This window comes from Penicillium odoratum (genome assembly GCF_028828045.1).
Source record: "Penicillium odoratum strain IBT 22623 chromosome Unknown utg000003l_segment0_segment0, whole genome shotgun sequence".
In the NCBI taxonomy this organism is placed as follows: domain Eukaryota; kingdom Fungi; phylum Ascomycota; class Eurotiomycetes; order Eurotiales; family Aspergillaceae; genus Penicillium; species Penicillium odoratum.
This window is the reverse complement of record NW_026643145.1, coordinates 2,631,036-2,657,208: the sequence shown is the minus strand read 5'-3', so window position 1 is coordinate 2,657,208 and position 26,173 is coordinate 2,631,036. Positions and strand designations below refer to the sequence as shown.

Here is a 26,173-nt window from a genome sequence, read left to right as displayed (position 1 = left end):
GGCGCCCGCTTGTGAAATACGTTGATTAAACATGCATCTGGCTTAGTCACGAGCATCCACGAAGTCAACCAAATATCGAAGCGAGCATAGTACGGAGGCGAATAGGGGCCAATTTATCAAAACCCCTAGAAACCAGGCAGAAATAGTAGGAATGGCAGAAAACGTAACAAAACTAGAATTCTAGCGAACATTAATTTACTTATCTACAGTAATAAGGCCAATATTAGTGTACTATTAGTCAAATTTTACTAGGTACTACAGTAAAAGCGGTGAGATGGTCCCTATTCGCCCCTGTAGTACACCCTTTGAGGTCTCAATAGCCTCATACCCTATTAGCTATATAGCTTGAGTATTGACCTAGGTAAGCTGAGGGGTGGAGATGATAGGGTTAGGCGTGATTGCGGCGACCGCGGGGGTGGTAGTGGTGGTGGAATTTGAAGAATAAAAGTGGTTTGTGTGGAAGATACTGATGGGAAAATGTATTATTTAGTATGCGAAATCAAACAGAAATTCATTATCATATTTTGCAAACGCAGAGTTCGTTACCCGAGACTAAAATTTGTCACCCGCCCGAGACATTAGATTATCAACTACTTTCCGTTGTAACACCCTCTACTGCACCTAAACTCCGCCAATCATACCCAACTAAAATCAAGTCGTCTCTAAGCGTAATTAGGATCATATGCACCCCATGGGTGGCCAGGGCATGGTGAATAGCTTCGTGAGTAGCTCCGCTCTTAGAAAGGGTCTATATCTCCTCTCGGTGGGCAGTAAGGTTAATATGTGGGCGCGGCATGTGGGCAAAAGGGTGCAGGTGTAAGGTGTAAGGTGTAAGGTGTAAAAGATGGAGATGGGTGGAAATTAAGTGGGTGGATATCAGATGGTAGAATTTATGGGTTTCTAGTACAGTACAGTACAAAAGTGGTAAAAGCGGTGAATAATAGTCATGTGATAAGAGGTAACGTGATCCACGGTCGCCCGAGCGACACGGCCGCGCGAGCGACCCCATCGAAAATCCACTTCAAAAATAATACATACTTTTTAACCACAACAAAAATGCCACCCCAACGCTCTGAGAAAAAAACAAAATTGATAGAGCAAGAAGGTCGCCTTTTATTAGCTATAAAAGCTATAAAAGATGGTAAATATCCCTCTGCTGCAGCTGCTGCACGATCTTTTGAGATACCTGTCTCAACTTTGAAGGCCCGGATCAATGGGCGCGAATCTGCTGCTGAAAAGAGGGCATCTGGTCACATATTCACCCAAATTGAGGAGCAATCGATAGAGAATTGGCTACTTGATATGGACTCAAGAGGTGCAGCTCTTACTTTGCCTATGTTGCGAGATATGGCCAATCTTTTACTTAGTGCAAAGAAAAACACACCATCTACCACTGGTATCAATTGGCCTTCTCAATTCATCAAACGACACCCGAATCTCTCTACTCGACTCTCTCGTAAATACGACTATCAGAGAGCACTCTCAGAAGACCCCCGGATCATTAAGCCATGGTTTGATTTAGTTCAAAAGACTATTGAAAAGTGGGGTATTGTTTCAGACGATATCTTCAACTTTGATAAGAGTGGTTTTGCTATGGGTATCGGCGTAACACAAAAAATTATCACTTCTACAGAATACCACAGGAAAAGAGCTCTTTTACAGGCTGGAAATCGTGAATAGGTAACCACAATTGAGTGTATTCGAGCTTCTGGAAGTGTTATGCCTCCACTCTTCATTTTCAAGGGAAAAATGTTTCCAGAGCATCTACGCCCCTTTCTCCTTTTGAATCAAAAAGGAGCACGTCTCACTATGAGTGAAAATGGCTGGACTACCAATACAATTGGTTTATGGTGGTTGAAACACCTTTTTATTCCAAATATTGGGACAAGAGTGGGAAAATATTGCCTACTGGTCCTCGATGGCCATGGGAGTCATTTGACCCCCGAATTTGACCAACTTTGCGAAGAAAACCAAATTATCGCAATCTGCATGCCTCCTCATGCCTCTCACCTTTTACAACCTTTAGATGTGGGCTGTTTTTCGGTTTTGAAGAGGCTTTATGGAGGAGCGGTTTCAACCTTGATGCGGAATGGAGTGAACTCTATTGATAAGGAGGATTTCCTTGAAATAATCGCAGATGCGAGAATTGGTGCTTTTAAGACCTCTACTATACAAAATAGCTTTTCAGCTACTGGATTAGCACCATTCGATACTAATAAAGTCTTGGAAAAGCTAAATGTGCGCCTGGATTCTCTTCCTCCTTTCGAGATCATCTCTCAAAGACCACTCTCTTCCGGTAGTGATAGTGATCCAAATACTCTTTGGACTCTCTCAAAATTCACAAAATCGCAATCTCGGATCAAAAAAGGTCTAGAATCTTCTTCTTCAATCCTTTCTTCACCAACAAAAAGGGAGATTGAGAAGACCTACAACATGACTATCAAAGTGGTCCACCACCATATTTTTCTCCAGAATCGCTGCGCCCAGCTAGAGGCTACCAATAAGAAACAGACCAAAAAAAGAGAGACAATACCAAAATTTACTACCCAGAAAGGCATCTTTGGGGGTCTAGAGGGTGGTGAAGATGATGTGGTCTACAAGGATGAAGATGTAAGTAAAGATATATATTTACCAGAGGTATCTACAAATGCGGTTGTTGAGCCTACCTTACCTTCTATGCCTATAATTCGGCGGCAAATGACATGTTCTGGGTGCGGGATAAAAGGGCATACATATACTTACTGCCCTACTCGCTTTAGATAACAAAATTTATGTCGTTTTTGTGGTTTTAATAGTCATTGAAAATTGGTGATTTTTGAAAAGTTGGTGGGGTCGCTCGCGCGGCCGTGTCGCTCGGGCGACCGTGGATCACGTTATTTCTCTGAACACGTAATCAGGGTCGAACAGCATGTACCAATGGTATGGGTCACGTCTGTGTACTTGTCTGGTATTCTCTAGTCTCCACCACAGCAATTTAACATGTGGTACGCTGACTAATAAAGTTGATTACATGATCCATTGTTCCGACAGTATTGATAAATTGGCCCCTATTCGCCCCCGTAGCCATGGTAGTACTCAATGCGGCAAAAGTTGATGATTCATGTTCGCCAAGATTATACTACGACTTCAAGCTTCAAGCATCTCAACTTTCTGGGCTCACCATCAAGCTTAGTACCTCATTAAATTGTTCTTTATTTTATTTTCCTTACTAAAAGGTTTCAATCTATTTATTTTTGCAAGATGTCTCGCCTCAGACACAACGGAACATCTCATTGAGCCTTTTTCAATATGGCTGGCTTCCCTTCGACTATGGTGGATTCCGCGGATCCAACGCCATGGTTGCGAACGACAAATCAAGTGCTGGTTGGGTTAGGACTGAGTTTGAGCACCAGCTGCCTCATGATGCGAATTTACACGAAGACCTTCATAATGAAGAGTTTCTGGTGGGATGATGGTAGGAAACCTCCTTTTGACCGGCACCTCAACTGCTTTGAACGTAAAATTGACACAATATTCATACTCAGTGTTTATTATCACTGCCTGGGTGAATATCATATCTCAATTCCAATTTAGTGAACTAAATGACTTACCTGTCTGGACCAGAAAAGATATTTGCCATTGGTGTTCAAGTAACACTCCTCTGTAAGTATGGCTTTGTTAAAGTGTGCCTTTTTATTGAAAGGACCTGCCTCACTGGGATTGTTTAAGATGGATTTAGCAATGCTGGGGTCGGGATACACATTACAGAGCTGTCCGCATCGGCTTTAGGGAACTTACAAAAGGTACTGTATTTATGTGGGAGAATCTGCTCCCCGGTTTCAAATGTTCCCACAGCTAATATCCAAACCTGAAATTTACTCGACACAGGTCGTTCTCGCTGCCGCGATTGTCTATATACCTTGTCTCGCCTTTGCAAAGCTCGCCTTGCTTATGTTGTACTATAGGCTCCTGAACTCAGTCCGAACCTGGGTATATACGCTCTATTTTGTCGGTTTTGTAATTATTGGATACACCATAGCACTAACTCTAGCGCTTATCTTTGCATGCCACCCTCTCGCGAAAAATTGGAGTCCTTCCATTTTAGGAGGGTCTTGCATTAACCGACCAGGGTTATATCTTGCAACAGCTGCCACGAATACTGCCAGCGATATTGCATTGATTCTGATTCCCATGAGAGTTGTATGGAAGCTAAGAATGCGTTTTGCGGAGAAGCTGGGGGCGATTTTCGTATTTGGTATCGGTTGCCTGTGAGAAATCCCGTTACTACCTTTTGCCAAGCCCTGGGAATTATCTCAAGTGCTGTGACCATTGCTTACTGCTTACCCTTATTTGCTAACAAAACCTTCAAGAACCACTGTCACGAGCATCTTGCGACTGGCAACCATATGGCCACTAGTGACGTCAAATGATCTCTCGTACAAAGTTGCTCTTGCCTCTACATTGGTGTAAGCTCGAAATTGTTCCAATCCTCTCTTTTTGCCCTACCTTACTAAACTCAATAAATTTACAGAAATATCGAGGCCAACTTTATCATCTTATGTGGCTCTCTACCATATTTCCGCCAGTTGATTCGCCATTACGCGCCTAGGTGGTTTCCTAACTCGAGGACGCCCAGAAATATCCCCAGCTCCTCTAGTTCCATACCGAAAAGAAGCGTGCGAAACCCTAGGATAAACTCGACTCAGGAAGATTTTGAGATTTACGGAAATCAGCGTTTTATGCATGGGGCCGTGAGTGAGGGCGAGAGTGAATCACAACCAGCTTGATTCAACATACTATCAAATTTTTGAAAAGGAAAATTTTCGGCAATCTTCTCTTATACTTCATATTGGCAAAGTATCACGATCGGGGAATAAAAGAAGGAATCAAACTCAACCCGTATCGAACCATCCAAGTATGGCATTACGCATTACATAAGACTCCGACATGCACGAGTGAACTAATAGAACAGGCCGTCGTCAACGGGTGGGTATGGTTAGACGTGAAAAATCAAAACGGCCTGCGGCTCCAACATTTGAAGAAAAGCGGGGTCTTATATATGTCGCTGATTTCCGTCGGTATCTGTTTGCTGCATGGTCGAAAAACCATTCATTGGCAGTGTGACATCTTCGCTCTATTGATCACTTGGGTTCTTCAACGACCCGACAGATACAGGAAGCTATTCAGCTAAAGTATGTGTTCTTGATACACGTTCTCCTTCGCAAAATTTCTTGGCATAAATTGATGTGAACGAGTGCTTTCAGGGTATCGTGGGCGGGTACTTGTGTCACTTAGAAGTCGATGATAGGCGCCTAGTTAGGATCTTTATAGCTGGGCATGACACTAACTTCGATTTCTTGTAATGTAAAATCTCTTGGGTCGGAATTAAGCCCTCCACTAAAATATGGATATAATATAAACTAAAGATCATCGAGTGACTGGCTGATTCAAATAACTAATTACTCCGTTCATAGTCGAATTATATTGGTTTAACCCCCTAGTTTAATTCATCCTCTTTAGTTCGGTAGCCTAGTTTGACTTTCCAACCATGGATCACGGCCTTGGCGTTTCCGCCCCTCTGTCTTAACATCCGGCGCTTTTGACTTTGGAATCTAGACAGAGTATTGTTTGGGTAGTCTTCTGCCAAGAACAGTAATCAAGACCTAGGGACCAAGATACTATCTCCTACGGCACGCTCTACCACATAATCTCCACCAACGTATACCTCTCCCATAACTTCATTACGCTGCTTCAGCCACTGATCTCGATATGATGCTGGCAATGGCTCGAGTTAAACTTCGTATCTGCGCATGGGCGTGAAAATGATTTCAGGAGACAAGCATCCCAATGGGTATTCACTAGATAGTCCAAACTTCCAAGTTATGTTTGCTGTATCTCGCCACTCCTGAGCATATTAGACTCATCTCTATTTAAACCGACCAGATTTTCTCAAGCCAATGAATCATCAATGGTAAAGTAAATCAAAGCTAGACGAGCTAAAGCTGAAACTTCCGACCTTATGATGTTCCAGTAAAACTATTTAAAAGTTCAAGAATTCACCGATTTCCATCCCCTTCTAACTCACGTTTCGTAAACTACAACAGATCAAAGAAACACATCGACTTCTACTACGCTACTCTTCAATATGCATGTGAAAAATCTCTTTGCTGCCTTTACCCTCGCTGGCATGGCCGCTGCTTATCCGGCTGAGGACTTTGAATCTACATCAGATCTCGAAGAAAGAGGTGCTACTTGCCCGAAAGGTCAGAGTTGGTGCTGCAAACAGGTTCTTGGGGGACTTGCACAAGGCTACTACAGCTCAAACGGCGGCAAATGTACCAAGGGCACATCCTTCCGAATGCTGTATGCATGGCCAATGGGTCGTACGTTTTAAATTTTCCTGCTTTTGCGAAAGTAAAATTAACTTCTTAAAAAGTAGAATCAAAAGGACGGCACTCAAGTCCTTTGTACCTGAACAAAAGGGAAACCCTATACCCCCCTCGGTCGTTATATGTAGCAAGGGACCTTTTAAATTCTCGTAATAATCAAACCCCGCGGCTTTACTGGTGGATGGTGAAAATCAAATTACCTTGGAAGGATGAATCGATTGTCAATTCCTTTCGGTTTGTGATTTCATAATAACAAAGGTAAAAAAACCTTTAAATGATATTCGCTTGATGTCTAAGCACGTATACTTGTACCCACACTTTTATATCAGATCGCACCATGGATGACGCGGGCCGCAAAGGCATGTGATTTCCATACAAATAATATATACCTTTAAAGGCCCCGAAGCCACTCGAGAGTGATGACAGTCTCACGTCAATTGCCGGTCGTCAGTCTGAACTCCGTTTCCGCTCTTGATGGGAATTACATCAGCAGTCTCGTCGTGCTTTATCTACCGACCAGTTGAGGCAGTATCACGCTTGCTAGCACGGATGCGATGGGAGACTCAGTGCTCACCCGGACTATATCGGTACTGAGACAGATCGTGCCGCGATGGGCACGGGTATGCGGCTTGCCCTACGTTCATGGAGACTGATGTTGCACAGGAGGTTGTCGACAGCGAGACTCCGCCACCTGATATTGAGCTATTGAATAGCGAAAACATTGATTCAGACCTGGACCGGCGGATGCGGACTGTCTGGGGTAACTTTTCCAAGAATTTTGGCACGGCTACGATGGGTACGATGGTTGACACCCAGTACTGAGTGAATGGCGTCCAGAATCTTCGCGTCCGCGATGCTAGTGCGCTGCTTGTGGCATTGGCGGGTCATTATCAGGCGCCGATGTATGCTTTTGGAAAGCGGTAGCAGATATGCTAATTGGATAGTAGAGACAAATTTGTTCTGTATGTCAGTGATTTCTGTATATCAGTGACTTCTGCCTGGTCATGATAGGCATCTGGAAAATCCATTTGTCGACAGCTACATTCTAAGTCGGCCAGGTGAAGAAAGATGCTATATCGTATTGTGAGAATGAACAAAAAGTTCAGAGTTGTTGATCAGAGAGGGGAGAAGGAGGAAGAGAGAGAGAGATCTAGCTCAGACACACCCGCTGGAACAAACAGAGGGGTTCACCTGACCTAACACTCCAATAGTATTGTACAGCAAAATCCAACCATTCCTCGAAGAATTTCCAAGTTTATGGTATGAAAGAGGATTTTATTATTTCCAAGGTTTTCTACAACACCACACCTACGCCTACTTACACTTCTTCTAATCCATAGTTACAGCTGGAAACCAAGAAAATGCCAACTTGGAGCCGTACAGAACTCTCACAGGCTAGTTCTTGCCCAATTGCGATTTATTGAAATGATTTAATGTTATAAATGAAGAAGCCCACCGCTTTCAATCCCATACATAATTGACAGTCCCCAAGCAAAACACTCGCTGACTGGCTGGGAGCCAGAGAGATCTTAGATAATCCCCTTCTTTTGCCTTTCGCTGAATGAGATGTGACATGGTTGGTTCCTTTGCGTCTGCTGACAGCGATCGGCTGTTAGAAAGCCTCCGCCTAAGACGCCGGGCTGCGTTCAGAGTGCTCTGCCACAAGATCCATCAGTCTAGAGGCAATGTCGACCGCAAATCCATTATCATTAATGTCTCGATCATGCGATATCACTCTGATGTCGCTGCCCTTTAAGCCGGAATCCAGAACGGTGGCGAGGGCTGCATCTGCTTCGGGATCTGAAAATGGCAATCCTGCCGTCGCCATGCTACTCACCCCGCTGGGAAGCCACACCTCAACCATTCTTGGATCCCGAGAAAAACGTTTCAACTTGTCGAGCATGAAGTCCCCAATTTTTCGGCACTCCTCTGCAGAAGTCCTCATTAGTGTCACACTAGGATTGTGGACCTGCAAGTTGCGATCCCGATACTGGCTTGGCACGGTGTCAAGCGGCCCAAAATTGACCATGTCAGTAGCTCCAACGGAGATGATATTAGGGATACCCTTCCGTAATGTGGCTTCAAGGCGGCTGTTATCACAACTCATGGTTCCACCAGCGATGAGATCACAAATTTCGGTAGTTGTGATATCTAAGATCGCATCAAGATGGCCTTCTTCAACCAGGCGTTCCATGGCCTTGCCACCATGACCAGTCGCGTGGAACACATAGACTTCCACATTGTACTTCTCTTCCAGATAACACCGGATGGTATCCACGCATGGAGTTGTCACACCAAACATAGTGATACCAATCCGCTTCTTCTCAGCCGATCGGGTTCCATTGTCAACGGCCCGGTTGAGGTTCAGTCGGTGTTGGTATGCCGATGCCATACCAAACATTGCAGCAGCGCCATTCTCGAGTACATCGCATAACAGTCGATTGGTGCCTGCAATATCCACCACCGAGTACATGAGAGTGATATCGCATTCACCTACCACAGGCCCTGTGTTCCCAGACGCGACCGTGCTGACGATCAATTTCGGGAGTCCAATCGGTACGGCCGTTTTCATCACCGCGGATATTAGACTAGTTCCTCCACTACCCCCTGCACCGATGATACCATGGATCTCATGTTTTTGCAATAAGTCCTCGACGCAACGAATAACGCAGGTGATCAGAAAGTTGATAGCTTCACCGCGGGGTAAATCTAATAGCCCTCTGTTGTCGTCTGGTGCATACTTCTCCACTAATTCGGTATGGCCGATAGTGATAGCATTGTCGGTGATTGGTTGACGGCCGCAATCAATCAAAGTGATTTCAAGAGGTGTGGAAAAGCGAGAGGCGGTTTCTTTCAACTTGGTGTAGATAAATGATACCTCTTCACGTTTGGTATCTAGAGTACCCAGGAGGATGATGTGTGGCATTTTGGGGTGTAGGAAGGTTTGCTGCAAGCACCCATACTAAACCAATCTTGATTATTTACAGAGGTTAATAGCAATTTGCCAATTTGCCGTCAGAAGAATGCGTCCAATCAGCCATTCAGCCAGAATTGTAATGTCGCGGTATGTGACATCACATGCCCTGTTATCACCGCCTTCTCCGCACCTTTGGAATTTTCCGCTCTCCGCTCTCCGCTCTCCGTCCCCCGCCCTCTCCATTCTTGTCCGCCGTTTTACTCACTTTGTTCTCTATGGGGATTACGATCCACTGGCACTAGCGATACTTCCAATGTAGGCATCAATATGTCAGCCCAAAAAGCACGTCATAGGCTTCCGGTATCTTGTGAGCCATGCCGCGTTCGGAAAATCCGCTGTACCCGGGATACTCCACCATGCGCCACTTGTGTTCGGCGTCGGATTCCACTGGAGCAGTGCGTCTATACAACAAGTAGACAGCCAAGAGTGTCCTCACAAACACAGTTGCAGTCGCGACAACAACAGGCAAGGCCAGAAATCCCGAGGTCTCTCGAGGCCCCCTTGCAATCCAGGCAGGATAGCACTGGACAGTCCAATGCAGATCTCTTAGCGCGAATCGAAAATCTGGAGCAATTGTTACACGCGAAGAATCAACTCCATAACATTAATTCCCCGCAGGCCACCGTTCCCGGTATCCACCTAGATGAAGAAGTTTCATGGAGATCACCACCTCCCACGGCCTCTGCAGGCATACTTATTCCGTCCACTTCAGGACACGTGCGCTTTCTTCCAGCCACTTCCAGCTGGCGCATTATTCAACGAGGGTCCCAAGATGGCACTTTTCCGAACCAGGAGAGTGCTGTCACTGACACTCCCAGTGGCCCCTACCCCTTCGGCGAGCACGACACCGAAAATCAGCCCAATCTCTTAGCCAAGCTTCCCCCGGCAGAGTATTGTGATCAACTGAAAGACATTTATTTTCGATCGTTTGCGCCAGTAAGTCTTTTTACTTCTACTACGACATGCTAGCTGCTGAAAAGTTGCAAACTAGCTCTTCCCCGTTTTACACGGTCCTACGTTTCACAGCCAATACAGTGAATTTTCTGAAAATCCTCATCAAACATCACTATCATGGCTTGCTCTCTTATTCACTATCCTGGGCACTGCTGTCCTTGCCCTTGAGCATGACAACCATCTACTCAAATCTCTGAGCCGAAAAGCCACCCCATGGGACCGTATCACCGAGATCACAGAGAAATATTATACCGCTGCGATGAGATGTCTTGAGGCAGATCGTTATCTTTGGCGACACAACATCTCCACGCTGCAAGCTCTCCTTATCCTCATATATGGCATTCATCATAGTCATGGGCAAACGTGGTCTCTCTTGGGGCTCGTCTATCACTTGGCCCTCTCAATCGGCTGCCATGTTGATCCGGCAACATTTCGCTTGGATATCGTCGAAGCTGAGGAGCGTCGTCGCGCTTGGTTAGCGTTGACAACTCTGCTTTGCAACCAAAATCTCACAATGACTGGATTTGATATATACCCGTCAGTGTTCTCCTCACGGGTTCTCCCCCCGGCCGAGGTCTACGATGAGAGTATCGTCCGTGGACAGCCATTGCCAATCCAACGGTCGCCAGGCAGCACACCTGTCTCATACTTGGTACGGAAATCGCATCTTTTCCGCATATCCTCGGAAATTTCCAACCCGATCCTTGTAACCCAACCGGGGAATTCTCCCGCTCTTCATCGTTTAGATGGCGCCATACAAATGGAATTGAATTCCTTGGAACAAAGCTATGCCTCCATGATTGAGTTAAATCTTTCAGTGGTCCACACCAATCTGCTGCTGAGCTTCACTCACCATCTCGTTTTACTTCTTCATAGTGCTACTTTGGGTGACTTACATTCCAATCTCTCCCAGCATCAATGGTCGAAGCAACGCTGTGTTGAAAGCGCACAGCGAGTGTTGGAACTTCATGCCGATTTCCACAGACTACCCCAGTTCACACCTTTTCAATGGTATATTCGTGGTCGAGGCTCTTTCCATGCCTTCCATGCCGCTTTTCTCCTGGTTCTCATAGTTTCTATACATCCTGAAGAACCTTGCTTTCTAAAAGTCTTGCGGCTACTTCATGAATGCCATGCTAGACTGGAGGCATCGAGGCCTCAAAGTCAGTTATGTACCCGGACTGCAAACATTCTGGGCCATATATTGTAAGTCCAGTATTTCAATGGCATCTCTCTCGTGCGTTCAAGGCTGATGCGATGCAATAGAGCGAGCCGATTTGTTAATACATTAGAAAGGGTATCAGCTGGGCTCGACGGTGAAGGAATCATGGCTGTATCGCAGAATGACTCCAATGTCGAAACGAACCCCGGGAATGGTGGAAATGGCCAAGATTCACTCTTCTCCGACGGTATCGACTTTCCCAATCTCGTCCGTCATCTCGATCCTCAGCAATGGACCAACCCGGTCAATATGGATTGGGACCAATGGGATCCGATAATCGCATCATTAGGAACTGCGCCTTGAATCCTCGGATATCCTATACCTCCACAAAACACAGCTACCGGCCTTTCCTGATTCTCTTCGGCATTCCAGCAGTATTCTTCATGGCTATCGAATACGAAATCAGATAATATGTATAGTATTTCTTTGATATAATCCATAATAGAAAGATTTATTGTAACTTAGATGATTCATGGATTGTATTTTGAGTGATAATGTCAAGAACGGTCAATGCACTCGTGTACAGTCTGATCATGGTTTGATACTTTATTAAGTACATATCTTTCACCGGTCCTTCTATTCGTTTAATCTACTATTTCAGACCAGATCGTCTTGATATTATATATCACATCAGACCAGGCCTAGGTAATATAATGACGCGTGGTGCTGCTTGGTTGTTTGTTTGTTGACAAGACGGAAGACATTGCATATCCGGCTACATGGTGTCTACTCGGGAAATCAGAATTAGCTTGCAGGATACCTCTTTCTCTTTCTCTTTTTCCTCATGAGCCTAGCCTTAGTTGTTCCGTTGAATGCACTCTTTTCCTTCAGAATCGCCTTAGTCAATCACTAATCAAAACGTATCTAAGTCGTCAAGATACATTTGTGCAGCGTAACGCACAAGATTAAGAATAGAAAACAATGCTGCCTAAAACTTTCAGACGGGTCCTAGTACGAAGTGTTCCAACTCGGCTATAGCTCATACGAAGTTCAAAAAGCAATGTTTCAATTCTTCCTAAAGGAAAAGGCTACCGTTCGAAGCCATGTGTTGTCCGACCCAAAGCATCATTCAATGGCTGTTATTCATTGGAAATGTGGGAATCGCCAGTGGTGTTACTTCGGAGAGAAACGCGGCGGTACCAGCCCAATCTGTCGAGAAGACAATTGATAGTTAGTGATTCAGCTCGGTAGCCTGCAAAGCCGGAAAGGGCAGAAGCACTGGGTTAGAGACGTACAGCTGCAGAATGCTACTACAAATCCGACCGAGTTCCCAGCAACGAGCACGTGGTCATTGTTCAACATATACCCAGTTGCGAGTAACAAAAGCTCAATGTCCAGAAACACGAGTGTGAAAAACAGGATCCACGAGCTACGAATAGCCCCGAGGGTATAGATGACGCTCAGAATAAACCAAGCCCAACAGTACATTCCCACGGCGGCATAGAATGTCGATTGTATATTGCCGCTGGCATCGGTGTATGCTGTATATTAGGTCAGCACCACATAATTAACCCATCAAAATGGCTGTATCGTTCCATACCCGCTTGGATACCCGTACCAGGTAGAAATACTGGGGAAATAATACATCAGTCTTTGTCGGCCGGAATGAGAGGAAAATCATGTACTCATGGCAAAACTAAGGTTAAATGCTCCATAAGATGGGAAAACTGTGGCGCCAAACTAGAAGCAATTAAAGTCAGAACTGATCTCAGATGGGGGGGTTTTCTGGGTATGATGCACTGTATTTCCGTTGATGAATTCCATGATTCCGGAAAGAAATTGACAGACACCGCCAAAGCATAGCAGTACTCCAATCGCCATGTTGGTTTTTTCGATGCTTCGGGTATGGATTCCGAGCATCGAAAGTAGGAATATACCAGTTGCGAAGGAGAGGAGCCCCAAAGGAGAAGGATTCGCTAAGACACGGCGCGCGGTGGGACAAGAGAGTGCAGGGCGATCTGAGACCTGGTGATTCTCTATATAATCACTGCTCGGGCACGCCTCAATTTTGTCGGCGTTCATGTATGGCTCAGACATTCTGAAATCCTACTATGAAGTCAAGATTGATGAAAGAACTAGGGATGTAGAAATTAAGCAAATTCTGGCCACACAAAATATAAGTATTGAGCACATGAGCGCTTCCCCACAGATAATTTTAGATTGCAGTAATAATTTACCCCACAAAACAACTAGTAGCTAAGTTTACCGATAGTTTGTGCTGTATTTGCCGTTTGCTGTGCATCATTCAGGTTTATCTCCGCGTCATGTATCCGCTGTCTCCACTTTTGCCCCTACCTCCGCTATGCGCTCTCCGCTCGCCGCTCTCTGCGCTCCCTAACTCCGTCATCCTACAACTCGGACATAATCCCACCGCATCCTTAATTTTTGCCACGACTGCGACCATTAATAAATCAGACTATACATAACTGCATTCTCACCACTATAGTGTCCCTATACCAATCTCTGTTGTCTCTAGACTTCAAGCCTAAATTTTTGAATTTCAGTCACAATATGACGTCAACATCCTCCCACAGCGAGATAATCGCCCGCCTACGTCGTCAAATTGAAGCTGGGAAGCCTATCATTGGAGCTGGAGCTGGTACGTATCCGCTCAGGTCCTTTTTGACCCTTTTTTACTCATGCATATCTTGCAGGTATCGGTCTCTCTGCAAAATCAGTCGAGGCTGGTGGAGGTGACCTTGTCATCATTTACAACAGCGGTCGCTTCCGAATGGCTGGCTGCGGAAGTCTTGCAGGCTTGATGCCATACAGCAATGCCAATGAAGTGGTTGTCGAAATGGCTGCGGAGGTCATTCCCATTGTTCGGGATATCCCTGTGATCGCAGGTGTCTGTGGCACCGATCCATTCAAGCACATGCCCAGATTCTTGACACAATTGAAGGATCTGGGCTTCGCCGGTGTTCAAAATTTCCCCACTGTGGGACTTATCGATGGTCAATTTCGGGCCAACCTAGAGGAAACCGGTATGGGGTATGACAAGGAAGTTGAGATGATCCAACATGCGGCAAAGTTGGGCCTTCTGACTACCCCTTACGTTTTCAACGTGCAAGAAGCCGAAGCCATGACGAAGGCCGGCGCAGACATTCTTGTTGCACACATGGGTCTGACAACTTCCGGATTGATTGGAGCGAAGACCGGAAAGACACTGGAGCAATGTGTTACAGACATCCAGAATATTCGGGATGCAGCTGTGCGATTGAATAAAGACATCATTGTTCTCTGTCACGGTGGGCCAATCGCTGCTCCAGAAGATGCGAAGTTTGTGCTGGACCGGGTACAGGGTTTGCATGGCTTTTATGGAGCTAGTTCTATGGAGCGACTTCCTGTGGAAGTGGCTATCAAGGATACAACGGCCGAGTTCAAAAATATCCCTCTGCGAAATTGATGTACACTTAAAAAAGATCTAGACATGCTATATACATACATTATTATCGTTTTTCAACTCTCACTGCCAACTAAAGACTGGATAACGGCAGGGCTGTTCGGGACAAGAAATGCGCTTGTAACGAAATCTCCTTCGTAACTGCCCGATATCATGTTCTAGGAATAAGGAGCCGCAGAAATATTCATTTAAGTACGGCAACGCCCAGGTAGTTCAACTTAGCTATGGTACGCACTCCTGTTGGAGCTTTACATACTCCAGGTATCCAGACTGAATATTAGGCTCAGTGCTTGTGGGGATAATCCCTTCGGGGGCGTTTGCCTAAGGCATCTACACGAACACTTTTTTCCCTGCACAACAGATCAGGTATCGACGTACGATATTAGTAAAGTGAACTCTCTTCGACTTTCCAATGTTCCACCAGATCAAAAGCGACAGACGGGAAGAATAATTTATTCGACACCTATAGTTCCATCTCGCTCTGATAGCTCTATAGACTCTTCTCGCACGCTTAAATGTACAGTCTTCATAATATGTAACCCTTGAATACCCTCGGATGATTCAATGATTGGGTCTTCTTCTCGCTCCCAGCCTTTTACTCCTCGCTGTATTCTCACACTACGAGAGAGCCTGCGAGACGGCGCATCCTTAGACGCGGCAATTCTCGACCGAGAATCAGACTGGGAAGTGCCTTTTGATTCAGACTTCGACGGCCCCCGATAGGTATATGATATGCCAATATCGTCCTCATAGACTGCGACGAAGGATTTGAGGAAGGCTGTCAAGAGGCAGGTAACACTTAGCCCGACGTATACCTCCGTCGAGACTGTGGCAAAGGACCCAAGGAGAGTTGGATCTTTCGAGGAGAGCTGGGCCAGGATGAAGTGTAGCCGAACTGCCGCCATAGGGATGAGTCTATCGTAACATGATGGTATCAGCAAAGGAATCCCTAGTTAATCTTCTGGTAGAGTAACCCACAAAATTCGACTCTCGAGAGCGCAAAACACCACGATCTTTTTCTTTGTCGAAATCCTGACTTGATTAATTGCAAGTGCGGCATACACAAGAAGTAAAATCTCGGTGGAAATGTCGAGGGCTGTGATGACTTCCCAACGGGGGCGCTGTAGCCTGATCAGTGCTTATACTAATCTGCGATAGGGACAAGTCATACCAATCCACCGCATTGAGCAACACTGATTTCAGACCAGGGATTCGAAGAACACCTAATTCCCAACAAAAGCATGGAGATTATCGTCCAAGCGACCATGATCAGAAGAATGACATGGGAAAGCCGACGTTGTATCTGGGAGAATAGGCCCTCATAGAACATGCAGGTTGTCATCTTTGAAAGACCGAGCACAATAATGGAGAAGATATCGGCAGCATATACTATCTTCACGATGTTAATCACCTTGAAAATTTGAAGTTTCCCCACAACAAGTTACCTTCAACATTTGCTCTTTGCTCGTGGCCTCGATGCTATCGATCGGAGTTCCCCACCCGTAGTGGACCTGGCAAAACACGATGATAATCTGGACAATTGCTGCAAGCTAGAAGTCTGTTAGTTCAGAAACAACCAGCTCAAGTATTGTCATTTTACAATGGAGTGCAGAGTACTGTACCACGAGAGCTCCAAATGTATAATCATCTCGTTGCAGGCTATTCCTATGGTACGAAGAGAAGGTGCGTGCTGCGAGAGAGAACAAAACCAGAGACAAGCTGGTTGCAGTGATGACTACAATCAGTCCGCTATGGTCATGGTCATTATTCGTTGTAAGAGGAGGGCTCACACCCGAAGGCCATGTCATCGAAGTGGCAGACATGACAAGCTAGGAACCGTGTGAACATCAACGGTAGGAAAATAAATCGGAACCAGAAAATTTTCACATTTGAAGCATCAGAGGGAGGGTTCAAGGCGTTTTCAAATGTTGAATCGGGAAGAAAACACAGATCGTCAAATGGTAAGATCTTCGAGCCGAGTGGTCAAAAACAATCCCCCGGCGATCAACCTTGATTCGGCACGCTGTAGAACTGCATTATTTATTAAGCCAATGTTAGTTGTGGGTGTTCCTAGTGCGCCACAATAAAACAACATGACCGGATGTTCATGGGAAGTGAGCTGAAAGTACTCCGTACATGTAGAGAACCAACCAGATTGCAGAGATTGCAGAGAGTGCAGGGATTGCAGGGATTGCAACCCTTGCCGACCCATGTCAAGGCTGGAGTTAACAAAAGGAGTAAAGGCCGTCAATTAAAAATTAAGTTCCTTATATTAAATGGCGTTGCCTTCAATTCCTTTTCCAGACAGCTTCCAGGTTAGCTTTTAGTCTGCCAACCAATATTCACTTTTGGGGATATGACTATTTATCTACGGAATACGTATGACGAAACAATTGACTAAAAGAAGATTTTGGATGCACGGTTCAGTGTAGAAAGTAGACAATATGGGTTACAAGTGGAAAGGACTTGTCTACCCTCCCGCTCCTGTGCTAATCGGTCCAATCAGGGGGTCATTAACGGGCCGGGCCAGAGTAAAGCCAATGAACATGTTGGCCACCTGTGGAGAACATCGACCCACGGGATTTGACGACCCCATAATAATGTCTTGGCAGTTCTTTTGTACTTTGTTCCAGTTCTGCTTAAACAACCAGCTTTGTTACATTGTGGCCGTCCGTTCCCCACTTAGTAAAGAGACGAACAATTTGGACCATGCAAATCTGGCCTAGTGCCGTAAAAACACGCGCTTTTGGATACCAAAGCCGCTCTAGGCCCTGATAAGAAGATCGAATTATGTTATGATTTTCAAGCTAAACACGCGGCCAATTTAATAGTAATTAGCCGAAATGGAAGCTTTCGAATACTTCGCCTGTTTTTCCCGTTCCCCTCGGTGGGGCAGGACCGGGCAGCATGGAGCACGGGGTACAGAGTTAGTGATCCATTGTTTCACGGGTATTCCGGCCTTTCTATCCAAGTAGAATTTTAATACTCTACTTCGCCCCTTGATCCCTGTGAAATTAATTCCATCGTCGCTCTTTTCGGATTCGTATTCATCGAAATCATGGAAACCTCAACCAAAGCGACCGCTTTGGAGACGCTGGACATGGGGATAGATTACAGGAATTCAGAGGCCTCCCAAAAAGGTGCGACTGCACTGGACGACGACGAAATGCATCGCATGGGAAAGATTCAAGAGTTCAAGGTTCGTCCACTCGATTTTGCGTGTATCACATCCATAGCTAATGTTCTGCAACTTGAATTAGAGAAACATGCGACCTCTTGCGGCATTGAGCTTCGCATCAGTCTTGCAAGCTACTTGGGAATATTTGATCATGTGAGTTCAATTGCAAATAAGGGGGAAAAAAAGCCTCTCCGACCGAAAGAGGTACAGAACAAACTCACTAATTCCTTGCAGCTCGAACTACCAGGGATTGGAGAATGGAGGCCTGGCAGGCATGTTCTGGTCATACATTTGGACCTTTATCGGATTCGGATTCATCATTGCGTCTTTGTCAGAAATGGCTTCAATGGCACCTACCGATGGAGGCCAATACCATTGGGTATCGGAATTTTCCTCGCCTCGTCACCAGAAGTTCCTCAGCTACATCACTGGCTGGATGTCTGTACTGGCATGGCAAGCCGGAACAGCTTCTGGATCATTCCTTACCGGCACCATCATCCAAGGATTGATCAGTGTTCGTAACCCGGATTACGATCCTCAAGGCTGGCAAGGCACTCTACTTGTGTTCGCAATGGTTCTGGTGACGTATATTTTCAATGTCTATGCGTCAGACCTGATGCCAATTATGAGTAATCTTTTGATGATTCTTCATGTCCTTTGCTGGGCAGTGATTTTGATCGTCCTGTGGGCTATGTCGCCTCACCGAACCGCCGAGGCCGTTTTTGTCTCGGATTGGGAAAATCTAGGAGGTCTACCTACAATGGGACTGAGTGTGATGGTTGGACAAATTTCAGCTATCTATGGATGTCTTAGTAAGTGTTACCTTACTCGTATGGAGATACTTCTATGGAAAAGACACTAACTAGCCCTCAGGCTCCGATGCTTGTGCGCATATGTCGGAAGAAATTAAAGACGCGGGCCGGAACGTACCACGGGCTATGGCCTGGGGATATTTCATAAATGGAATCATGGCTGCCATCTTGCTGATTGCCTACCTCTTCGCCACCCCTTCTGTCGAAGATTCCATTAACGACGTTACAGGCTTCCCATTCCTCTACGTGTTCAAGCAAGCTACCAACACCGCAGGAGTTAACGGATTAACAGCTATCATCTTGATACCTGTCATTTTCAGCAACATAATGTTCAACGCCTCCACCTCCCGCCAGACATGGGCTTTTGCTCGTGACAATGGTCTTCCTTGCTCTCGATGGATCGCCAAAATCGACCCCAAGCGGAAAATTCCCGTTAATGCTATCGCCCTCTCTTGCATCATCAGCTGCCTGCTTTCTCTGATCAACATCGGCTCTGACACTGCATTCAACGCCATCATCTCTGTTAACACCGCGGCTTTGATGTACACTTACGTGATGTCAATCACATGTGTGATCTGGCGAAAGATTTGGCATCCCGATACCCTACCTGCTCGTCGGTGGGATATGGGGCGGAATTTGGGGTTGGCTGTGAACATCATTGGCCTCTGTTACTCCATTTTCGCGATGTTTTGGTCATTCTGGCCAGGCGAGCTACCGGTCACTGCTGAAAACTTCAACTGGAGTGTCGTGATCTTTGGCTCGGTTTTCATACTTAGCCTCTTCATGTATTTCATTAAGGGAAGAAAAGACTATTTTGGGCCAGCTTTGGATGTCAAGCACGAGGACTAGACCGACGTATGGCTAGCCTATGTTTTGACCTGGGTCGTTTATTTTATATGTACTGGCTTCTACCCATGGATCTACCAAAATTTTTAATATCTATGAGATCGTCCCATCCGGTGTTAGTGGGGCACACATTAATCATTTTAAAATTTTAATCAAGTCATAGATAATTGTAGTGCTCTCGGTGGGGGAATAAGGGGTTATTCTCGTAGCCTGTAACATGGCAAGTAGTTTCTAGTGGGAAAAGTCCATTCAAGTAAGTTCTCAGGCCAAGGCAAAGTGAAGGAGAGTAAAAGTTCTCCTTCACGCTAGTCCCGATTCAGCCATCAAGCAGTGTACGGAGGTCAGTAGCGGCCATGCGGTCAGATCCCCAAAACCAGGCCAAAATGGTACCGAAAACGGTTATTTACAAGGGAGCAAACGACTGTGCATATGTTACATAGTCCCTCAACCTTACATATGTCGGTTCCCGCCTAGTCTATATTAACTAGTAAGTAGATCTTCAAACTTCTAAAGTTCTAACAGATCTGGTCAGCGTTATCCTATCCCTATAGTCATAAATAGTATCATAGATATCTTTAAGAGTATATAGGTCCGCTTAAGAAGGGACTCGATTCCCCCTGGTGGGAGATTAATCTATGGGTCAGGCAGTCAAGTTTGAAATGAGCCTAGGTAAGTATTAGTACTGGATAATACTGAAACTATGGATATTTTGGTATAATACAGTACAAAAATAATGATCTGACCACATGGCCGCTACTGGCTTCCGTAGCAGTGCTATATCCTGCATGGGCAATGCCTCCTCTTTGAATATTCAAGGGTCTTAGAAGACTTCTCCAAATTATCCATTTTTAACAGGAATCGTGGGCTTTCAGGCAAAAAGACCAATCCAATAAGCAGTATATTGATAAGAGGGATCTGCAGCGACACGGGGATGTGCCACTGTAAGGCTGAACCAGGCGTTATGTGCTTTGATACACCATAATTGATCCAGAAACCTACAAGAGCGCCAAGCTGGATCATGATTTCGAAGAACCCGATACATCGACCACGAAACGCAGCAGGGGCAATCTCTAATACGTAGAGCGAGGCGACCATGGTCAGTGGTCCCAATCCAAGACCAGTCAGCAAACGCCCTGCATAGAGTGCATTGAGGTTACCAATGAGCTCAATTGCACTTCCAATAAGAAGTATGCAGGCGGGTATGATTAAGGTAAGGCGACGACCGAGAACCTCTGCGCAGGGCAGAGAGAGTAGACATGCAAAGAGACATCCGACCTGAAAGGTGATGACAATATTGCTAGACAGGTTGATTTCCGTTGTAAATTTACCAAGCAGACCAAATTGAGATTTGAATGAAGGCAAATCGAGAGTTCCGCCGATGAATGCATTGTCATAGCTGTCACTTCTACGTTAAATGTGTATTTGCTAAAGACAAGCTGTAACGGAAAGGCCAGCTCACCCAAACAAGAACCCACAGAAGCCTGCCGAAATGCAGGCAGAATATAGTCTCCAATTGTAGACTTCATTAGGCGTATTCCCATCGTCCTTGAGCTTCCAAATCATTTTATGGTGCTGAGACGATTCCTAGGATTTAGACATAAATGAGAGGACAGAAGGATAAGCCGGCTTTCCAGGAGGATTTGAGTTGAAGTATAAAGTTCCACAGCCTGGAGAAGGAAGCATGGAATTTTTGTGTGCGGAGTATAAAGAAAGAAAGGATCAAAGAAAAGGGAGGGGTGGAGATAACCCCCACTGTCCAACACTGGAAGTCTCCAGGGGATGCACATGCTCCAACAACCTTACAGGTGTTGGACGGACGGATACCAATTGGGTACCCAGAGTCTCAATTCGTGGGGGCTTACAGTCTCTCCCAAACCCCTTCATTCTCTGCTTCGTGCTTCAGTTTTCCATGGTATGGGTCACCTCAAGCACTTATCATTGACGATGACCAAGTTCAAAAGTCCAGAATTATCTGCCCGTCCGCAATTTCAACTTATTCCGAATTATTGAAAAAGCCAACTCGGAGTACGCACGTGCTAAAAGCGTGGGGGTTACTTCGATAGATGAGGATTGTAGGCTGCAAAGGGTGACATTTAGAGCTATATACCCCCACGCTGAGGAAATAACCTAGTAATTTTACTCTTTTGTTGCTAGCTCTTTGACATCTTTGCAAGGCGAGTGGTTTGTTACCCCGCAATAACGCTCCACTTCCCCACGTTCGATCTGTGGAAGTGGCCGGGTGGACCATAAAACCTTACCTTGGAATCAGCCACGGAAATGGATTCGTCCACCACTTTACCGGGGTACTTGTTTTCGAGAGAGAGAAACGTAAATACTTGACTTAGGAAGTGACTACTTGTTTACTGCTCTTATAATGGATAGGAGTGAATCATCATCACTCACAAAGAGATACCCTGCCAGCTATCGAAAATATCCAGCTACATTCAATTTTCGCTTTCTCACTCGCTATATATTCATCATGATCAACTGATTTCACCTTATTTGGGGGCAATTCGGGTAGCGCCGACCACGGGGACAGAGCAGAAGACTTTCAATTGATGAAAACTCCATTTAACGAAGCTATTCAGAAACCGCATGGGTGGTCTACGATAGAGTCGGAGGTAACAGTACATAATGGAAATGAAAGTAAGTAAACCCCAATTCAGAATATCATAAATAGAGGGCTCATGTCTAGCTCAAACCGAGCATCCCAGCAGCTTTGGAAACAAAGAAGTCCTTCCCCTTGATTTTAGAAACCAGAAATCCCCAAGGTTTCCATCCAAACATTTGGCCCGTGCCTTTACTTTCTCCGATAGGCACAATCATCATCAAAGAGCCCTTTGAAGAATAGGTAGTAAACTTTCCCTGACCAAGGATTGCGGCTTTAAGATTAGTAACAACCACCGGGACTTGCTCTGTCACTTTGATTGCCGTGCGCAGTGGTTGCGTGGTGATGTCCCCGAGTGCATATATTGAGTCATCATCCGACCCTCCTGGGACACGCAACTTGTCGTCCACCTTGACCCAGCCATCGGCCGAGAGAAAGGCCTGAGGGAGGAACTGGTTGTTTGGGACCACCCCAATAGTAGAGATATAGACGTCTGCTTCAAGCTGCTCGCCGCTGTTTAGATTGATCACCCACTGGGTTTTGTTGCCAGAATTTTTGCGCGCAGCATTAACTACCTTGCGGGCTGTAAGCACCTTGACGCCCATTTTTGCAAGGACCTGCTCCGCCATAAGACTACCTCCTTCCTTCAAAATAGGCAAGACATGTTTTGTCGCGGAAATGAGAGTGATCGAAGCCTCTGGTTTTTTTTTGAAAGCCTCAGCAAGCTCGCCCGCAAATTCAACACCAACCGGACCTGCCCCGCCAACGACAATACTCGTCGCCTTGGAGATGACATTTTGGATCGAGCGAATGGAGGTCTCCACATCACCATCATCATTCAAAGACTTGAAAGGGGCCGGCTCTCCCTGCAGCGAGGAAGCGGTCGTGCTACCAGACGCAATCACAAGATAATCGTAGGAAAGAGCCGATTGTAGCGACGAAATGTTCACTGACTTCAAGGTGGTATCGATGCCGGTTACTTTTCCTTTGATGAACTGAAATGACTCCTTAGAGTAGCGTTCAAATGAGCTCTCGATAGAGAGAAGGTATTGAGTCGGCTGAAAGAATTCGGGTTTGGCTAATATTCGTGGTGCCGCAATATTGAAGTAGTGCTTCTCCGAGGGATTGATCAGGACAACCTTGATCTTATCAGAGTTCGTTTTAAGAAGTCCATTTGCAACTCCAAGTCCAGCATGAGAGGCGCCGACAATCAAAACGTTTTTTCTAGCCATCATGAGAAAAGTTCCGTATGGTGTTGTGGAGGGTTGATCGGAGAACAGTCCCAAAAGGATTAAAGGAGTTGTAATGAAGAAGATCAGCCACCTCTGTTGAACAGAATATAAAGAGAGAGAAATCACGGCAAGATAATGCGCGGCGAATCGAAATACATTGTAAAAACTATCAACTAGAAATGGATTTCAAATTTGCTAATTATTGATTGATTGGTAACGAGTCCATTTATAATCGTCTTGTAGGTCGGCGGTCATTTTCGGCCGCTCAGACCGCACACAAGTCAGTCATGAATTACTGTATTTCATTGGTCATCTTAGCTTATATCAGCATATATCACATGACTTTCCTCCTTTCTAACTCTGCCTCATACGGACATACTCGTGCGTGTCTTCTGAATGTGAAATGAACTTAGAAATTTTCACTGGATTGATAGTTTATTATGACTATATACCAGGGTAGTTTATATTCAGAAAACCGTCAAATTGAACTTTATATATGTTATTACTACAACCAGATAGACCCTATTTCTATTCTTTCGGCACTTCGCCAAGTGCATCACAACCTCCGATTAAAACGCGCCCAAGAGAATATGCTGTCTTCCTCCCTGTATGTTTCTTTTCGGACTATAACATCTCCAGGTACCGTTCTAAAGAATTGACGTGATTGGTTAGATATCCCTAAATTGCTGGTGAGTGGACCCAGTCGTCAAGATATTTAACTTACTTGCCAACATCCATCGTGCACTGATGGCTCGAAGTGATTTGATGAATATAGAATCTTCTCGGTCTTCAATGGCAGAGAATTCCGCCTCGGGAATCAACTTTTGTCCTAAAGCTGCGTAGTATATAGCGCTGATCACAGATGGCGGTATTGAATCGAGAGAAAGGCTGAAGTTCAGCGTGACTTCTCCTAGGTCATTGCATATCACTGTCATGGCATGGCATAACACCTGGACCTTCAAACGGTAGGGGTCATCTTCAAACATTACGCCGCACTTCTCGCGCAGATGGAGTGAAAGCATCAATGCAGCCCTGTATATTGATCAAAGTTGAGTTGAGAAATTCATTGCGGATGGAAAAGGAGATAAACCGACCCAATGCTTGTGGCAAAGCCTCCAGTAAGACGATTGCACAAAGAATTCCCATGTTGCTTTTGCGTCTGTATCAAATATCCTTCCAGATCATTGTAAATTCTGGATGCCTTCTCTAGTCGCATCGTATTATCCGAATGGTTCTCACGGATCAAATCTTGAACTTGTCCAAGAATTCTAGCCGCATTTGCCTCACACCTGTAATACCATACACTACCGCTGCCACAATCTGACAAAGGGAGTGAATCAGTGGTATGAAGGGTATCATCCCATGGTTGGTATTGTTGTGGAAGGTTCTTTTCCGGGGCTGGGTTCTCTACCGCAGGCGGTCTCAGGGTTGACAGTGATTCCATATTGATATATCTGAACGTGTAGGGGTTAGCAATGGATTGCACACATAATAAACGTGAAATGGTGGAGGATGATGACCTATCTAACGCAACGATAGCCCACCATGTGCAATTCCTCTCCTCATCTACCCTCTGATTTTCTCCTGTCATAATTGAAGGGGTGTGTGAAGCTTGATGGAGTCCAAGTAGGTACGCTAGCGTCGCGCATGATCCAATGGTGACGTATGACATATCCGTTGCTCCTTGGGCGTATTCGTAGAGAGCAATCAGAATCCCGGCTTGCACCATTTCTATCGAAGGGCAGGACAGCGACAGAAACAGGGAGAACTGATATTTTGTAGTCAGGTATAAATGGGTTTCGGTAGGCGACAATCCATCATCGCTCTCGAATGGATTAGAAATAAGAAGTAGCATAGAAAAAATCAAAAGGGTGGAAGCGGCATTGGGATCACCATTCTGGATTATCGGGAATGTATCCAAGACCCGCCTTTCGGAAACGATAGGCAGCCAGCCATGGATTGTCCGAAAGAACTTATGACTTATTTGGACCAGTGATAAATTTCTCTCTTCAACAAAGCGCATCAAATCCATCGTGCAAAGAAAAGCACGGTACGATGGCTTGAGAAAAACGGGCTTGATTTGCCAATTTTGCATCTCGGAGCTTTTGGCTGATTCATTCCTAGCATGATCAATCCCAAACGGAATAGGCTCATTCTTTTCTGTATTTTCCGAATTTTCATTTTGAAAAAGTTTCGTTTCGATCTTATCAAGACGACGAAGTATTTCGTCAAGCTTATTTTCCAAGCTAGAGCTCAGACCGGAGGTCGACTCATTATACTTGCAGTCCAAGGAGAGTCTAGAATTCTCTATCAGTGAGTGTCAAGGTTTTTCAACTGCCAGATCAGTCCTTGGGAATGACAAAAAAGATAATATCATTACCTAGAGCATCGACTGCAGCTTGGTAGCGCTTTATCGCATTTCTTCTTGCTTCCTTTGCATCGGATGCAGCTTTTTCTAGTTGGATGTTTCTCAGCATCCGATAGTGATCCAGAGACCATCATGATGACCTGGCTTAACAGAGAAGCACCCTTTTGATGGTTTTACAAAAAATACTGTTCCGTTTCTGATTGGC

General features: G+C 45.4%; 10 protein-coding genes across 10 annotated transcripts; 5 read left to right on the top strand and 5 right to left on the bottom strand.

The window, feature by feature from the left end:
* Window positions 1-6,124: 6,124 nt before the first annotated feature.
* N7520_004240 (uncharacterized protein) lies at window positions 6,125-6,373 on the top strand (the record flags this gene model as incomplete). Its single annotated transcript, XM_057138175.1, has 1 exon — window positions 6,125-6,373. The coding sequence occupies one exon, from the start codon at window positions 6,125-6,127 to the stop codon at window positions 6,371-6,373; it is 249 nt and encodes an 82-aa protein (XP_056998640.1).
* Window positions 6,374-7,010: 637 nt separating this feature from the next.
* N7520_004239 (alcohol oxidase) lies at window positions 7,011-7,190 on the top strand (the record flags this gene model as incomplete). Its single annotated transcript, XM_057138174.1, has 1 exon — window positions 7,011-7,190. One exon carries the CDS (start codon window positions 7,011-7,013, stop codon window positions 7,188-7,190), a length of 180 nt encoding a protein of 59 aa, XP_056998639.1.
* Window positions 7,191-7,995: 805 nt separating this feature from the next.
* On the bottom strand, window positions 7,996-9,294 carry N7520_004238 (Tm-1-like ATP-binding domain-containing protein; the record flags this gene model as incomplete). The annotated part of the gene is made up of 1 exon (XM_057138173.1): window positions 7,996-9,294. One exon carries the CDS (start codon window positions 9,292-9,294, stop codon window positions 7,996-7,998), a length of 1,299 nt encoding a protein of 432 aa, XP_056998638.1.
* A 318-nt stretch (window positions 9,295-9,612) lies between these two features.
* Window positions 9,613-11,824, top strand: N7520_004237 (uncharacterized protein; the record flags this gene model as incomplete). The annotated part of the gene is made up of 3 exons (XM_057138172.1): window positions 9,613-10,281; window positions 10,337-11,505; window positions 11,566-11,824. The coding sequence occupies 3 exons, from the start codon at window positions 9,613-9,615 to the stop codon at window positions 11,822-11,824; spliced, it is 2,097 nt and encodes a 698-aa protein (XP_056998637.1).
* A 2,208-nt stretch (window positions 11,825-14,032) lies between these two features.
* Window positions 14,033-14,927, top strand: N7520_004236 (phosphoenolpyruvate hydrolase family protein; the record flags this gene model as incomplete). Its single annotated transcript, XM_057138171.1, has 2 exons — window positions 14,033-14,120; window positions 14,176-14,927. The coding sequence occupies 2 exons, from the start codon at window positions 14,033-14,035 to the stop codon at window positions 14,925-14,927; spliced, it is 840 nt and encodes a 279-aa protein (XP_056998636.1).
* Window positions 14,928-15,376: 449 nt separating this feature from the next.
* Window positions 15,377-16,747, bottom strand: N7520_004235 (uncharacterized protein; the record flags this gene model as incomplete). The annotated part of the gene is made up of 5 exons (XM_057138170.1): window positions 15,377-15,839; window positions 15,903-16,045; window positions 16,096-16,317; window positions 16,370-16,474; window positions 16,547-16,747. 5 exons carry the CDS (start codon window positions 16,745-16,747, stop codon window positions 15,377-15,379), a joined length of 1,134 nt encoding a protein of 377 aa, XP_056998635.1.
* A 1,235-nt stretch (window positions 16,748-17,982) lies between these two features.
* On the top strand, window positions 17,983-19,763 carry N7520_004234 (putative GABA permease; the record flags this gene model as incomplete). The annotated part of the gene is made up of 4 exons (XM_057138169.1): window positions 17,983-18,123; window positions 18,185-18,255; window positions 18,337-18,914; window positions 18,976-19,763. The coding sequence occupies 4 exons, from the start codon at window positions 17,983-17,985 to the stop codon at window positions 19,761-19,763; spliced, it is 1,578 nt and encodes a 525-aa protein (XP_056998634.1).
* A 2,688-nt stretch (window positions 19,764-22,451) lies between these two features.
* N7520_004233 (NAD(P)/FAD-dependent oxidoreductase) lies at window positions 22,452-23,600 on the bottom strand (the record flags this gene model as incomplete). Its single annotated transcript, XM_057138168.1, has 1 exon — window positions 22,452-23,600. One exon carries the CDS (start codon window positions 23,598-23,600, stop codon window positions 22,452-22,454), a length of 1,149 nt encoding a protein of 382 aa, XP_056998633.1.
* Window positions 23,601-24,224: 624 nt separating this feature from the next.
* On the bottom strand, window positions 24,225-24,586 carry N7520_004232 (uncharacterized protein; the record flags this gene model as incomplete). The annotated part of the gene is made up of 2 exons (XM_057138167.1): window positions 24,225-24,247; window positions 24,325-24,586. The coding sequence occupies 2 exons, from the start codon at window positions 24,584-24,586 to the stop codon at window positions 24,225-24,227; spliced, it is 285 nt and encodes a 94-aa protein (XP_056998632.1).
* A 317-nt stretch (window positions 24,587-24,903) lies between these two features.
* On the bottom strand, window positions 24,904-26,102 carry N7520_004231 (uncharacterized protein; the record flags this gene model as incomplete). The annotated part of the gene is made up of 2 exons (XM_057138166.1): window positions 24,904-25,897; window positions 25,981-26,102. Coding segments are annotated over 2 exons (1,116 nt in total), but the record flags the coding sequence as incomplete, so codon positions are not given.
* Between the last annotated feature and the right edge of the window lie 71 nt (window positions 26,103-26,173).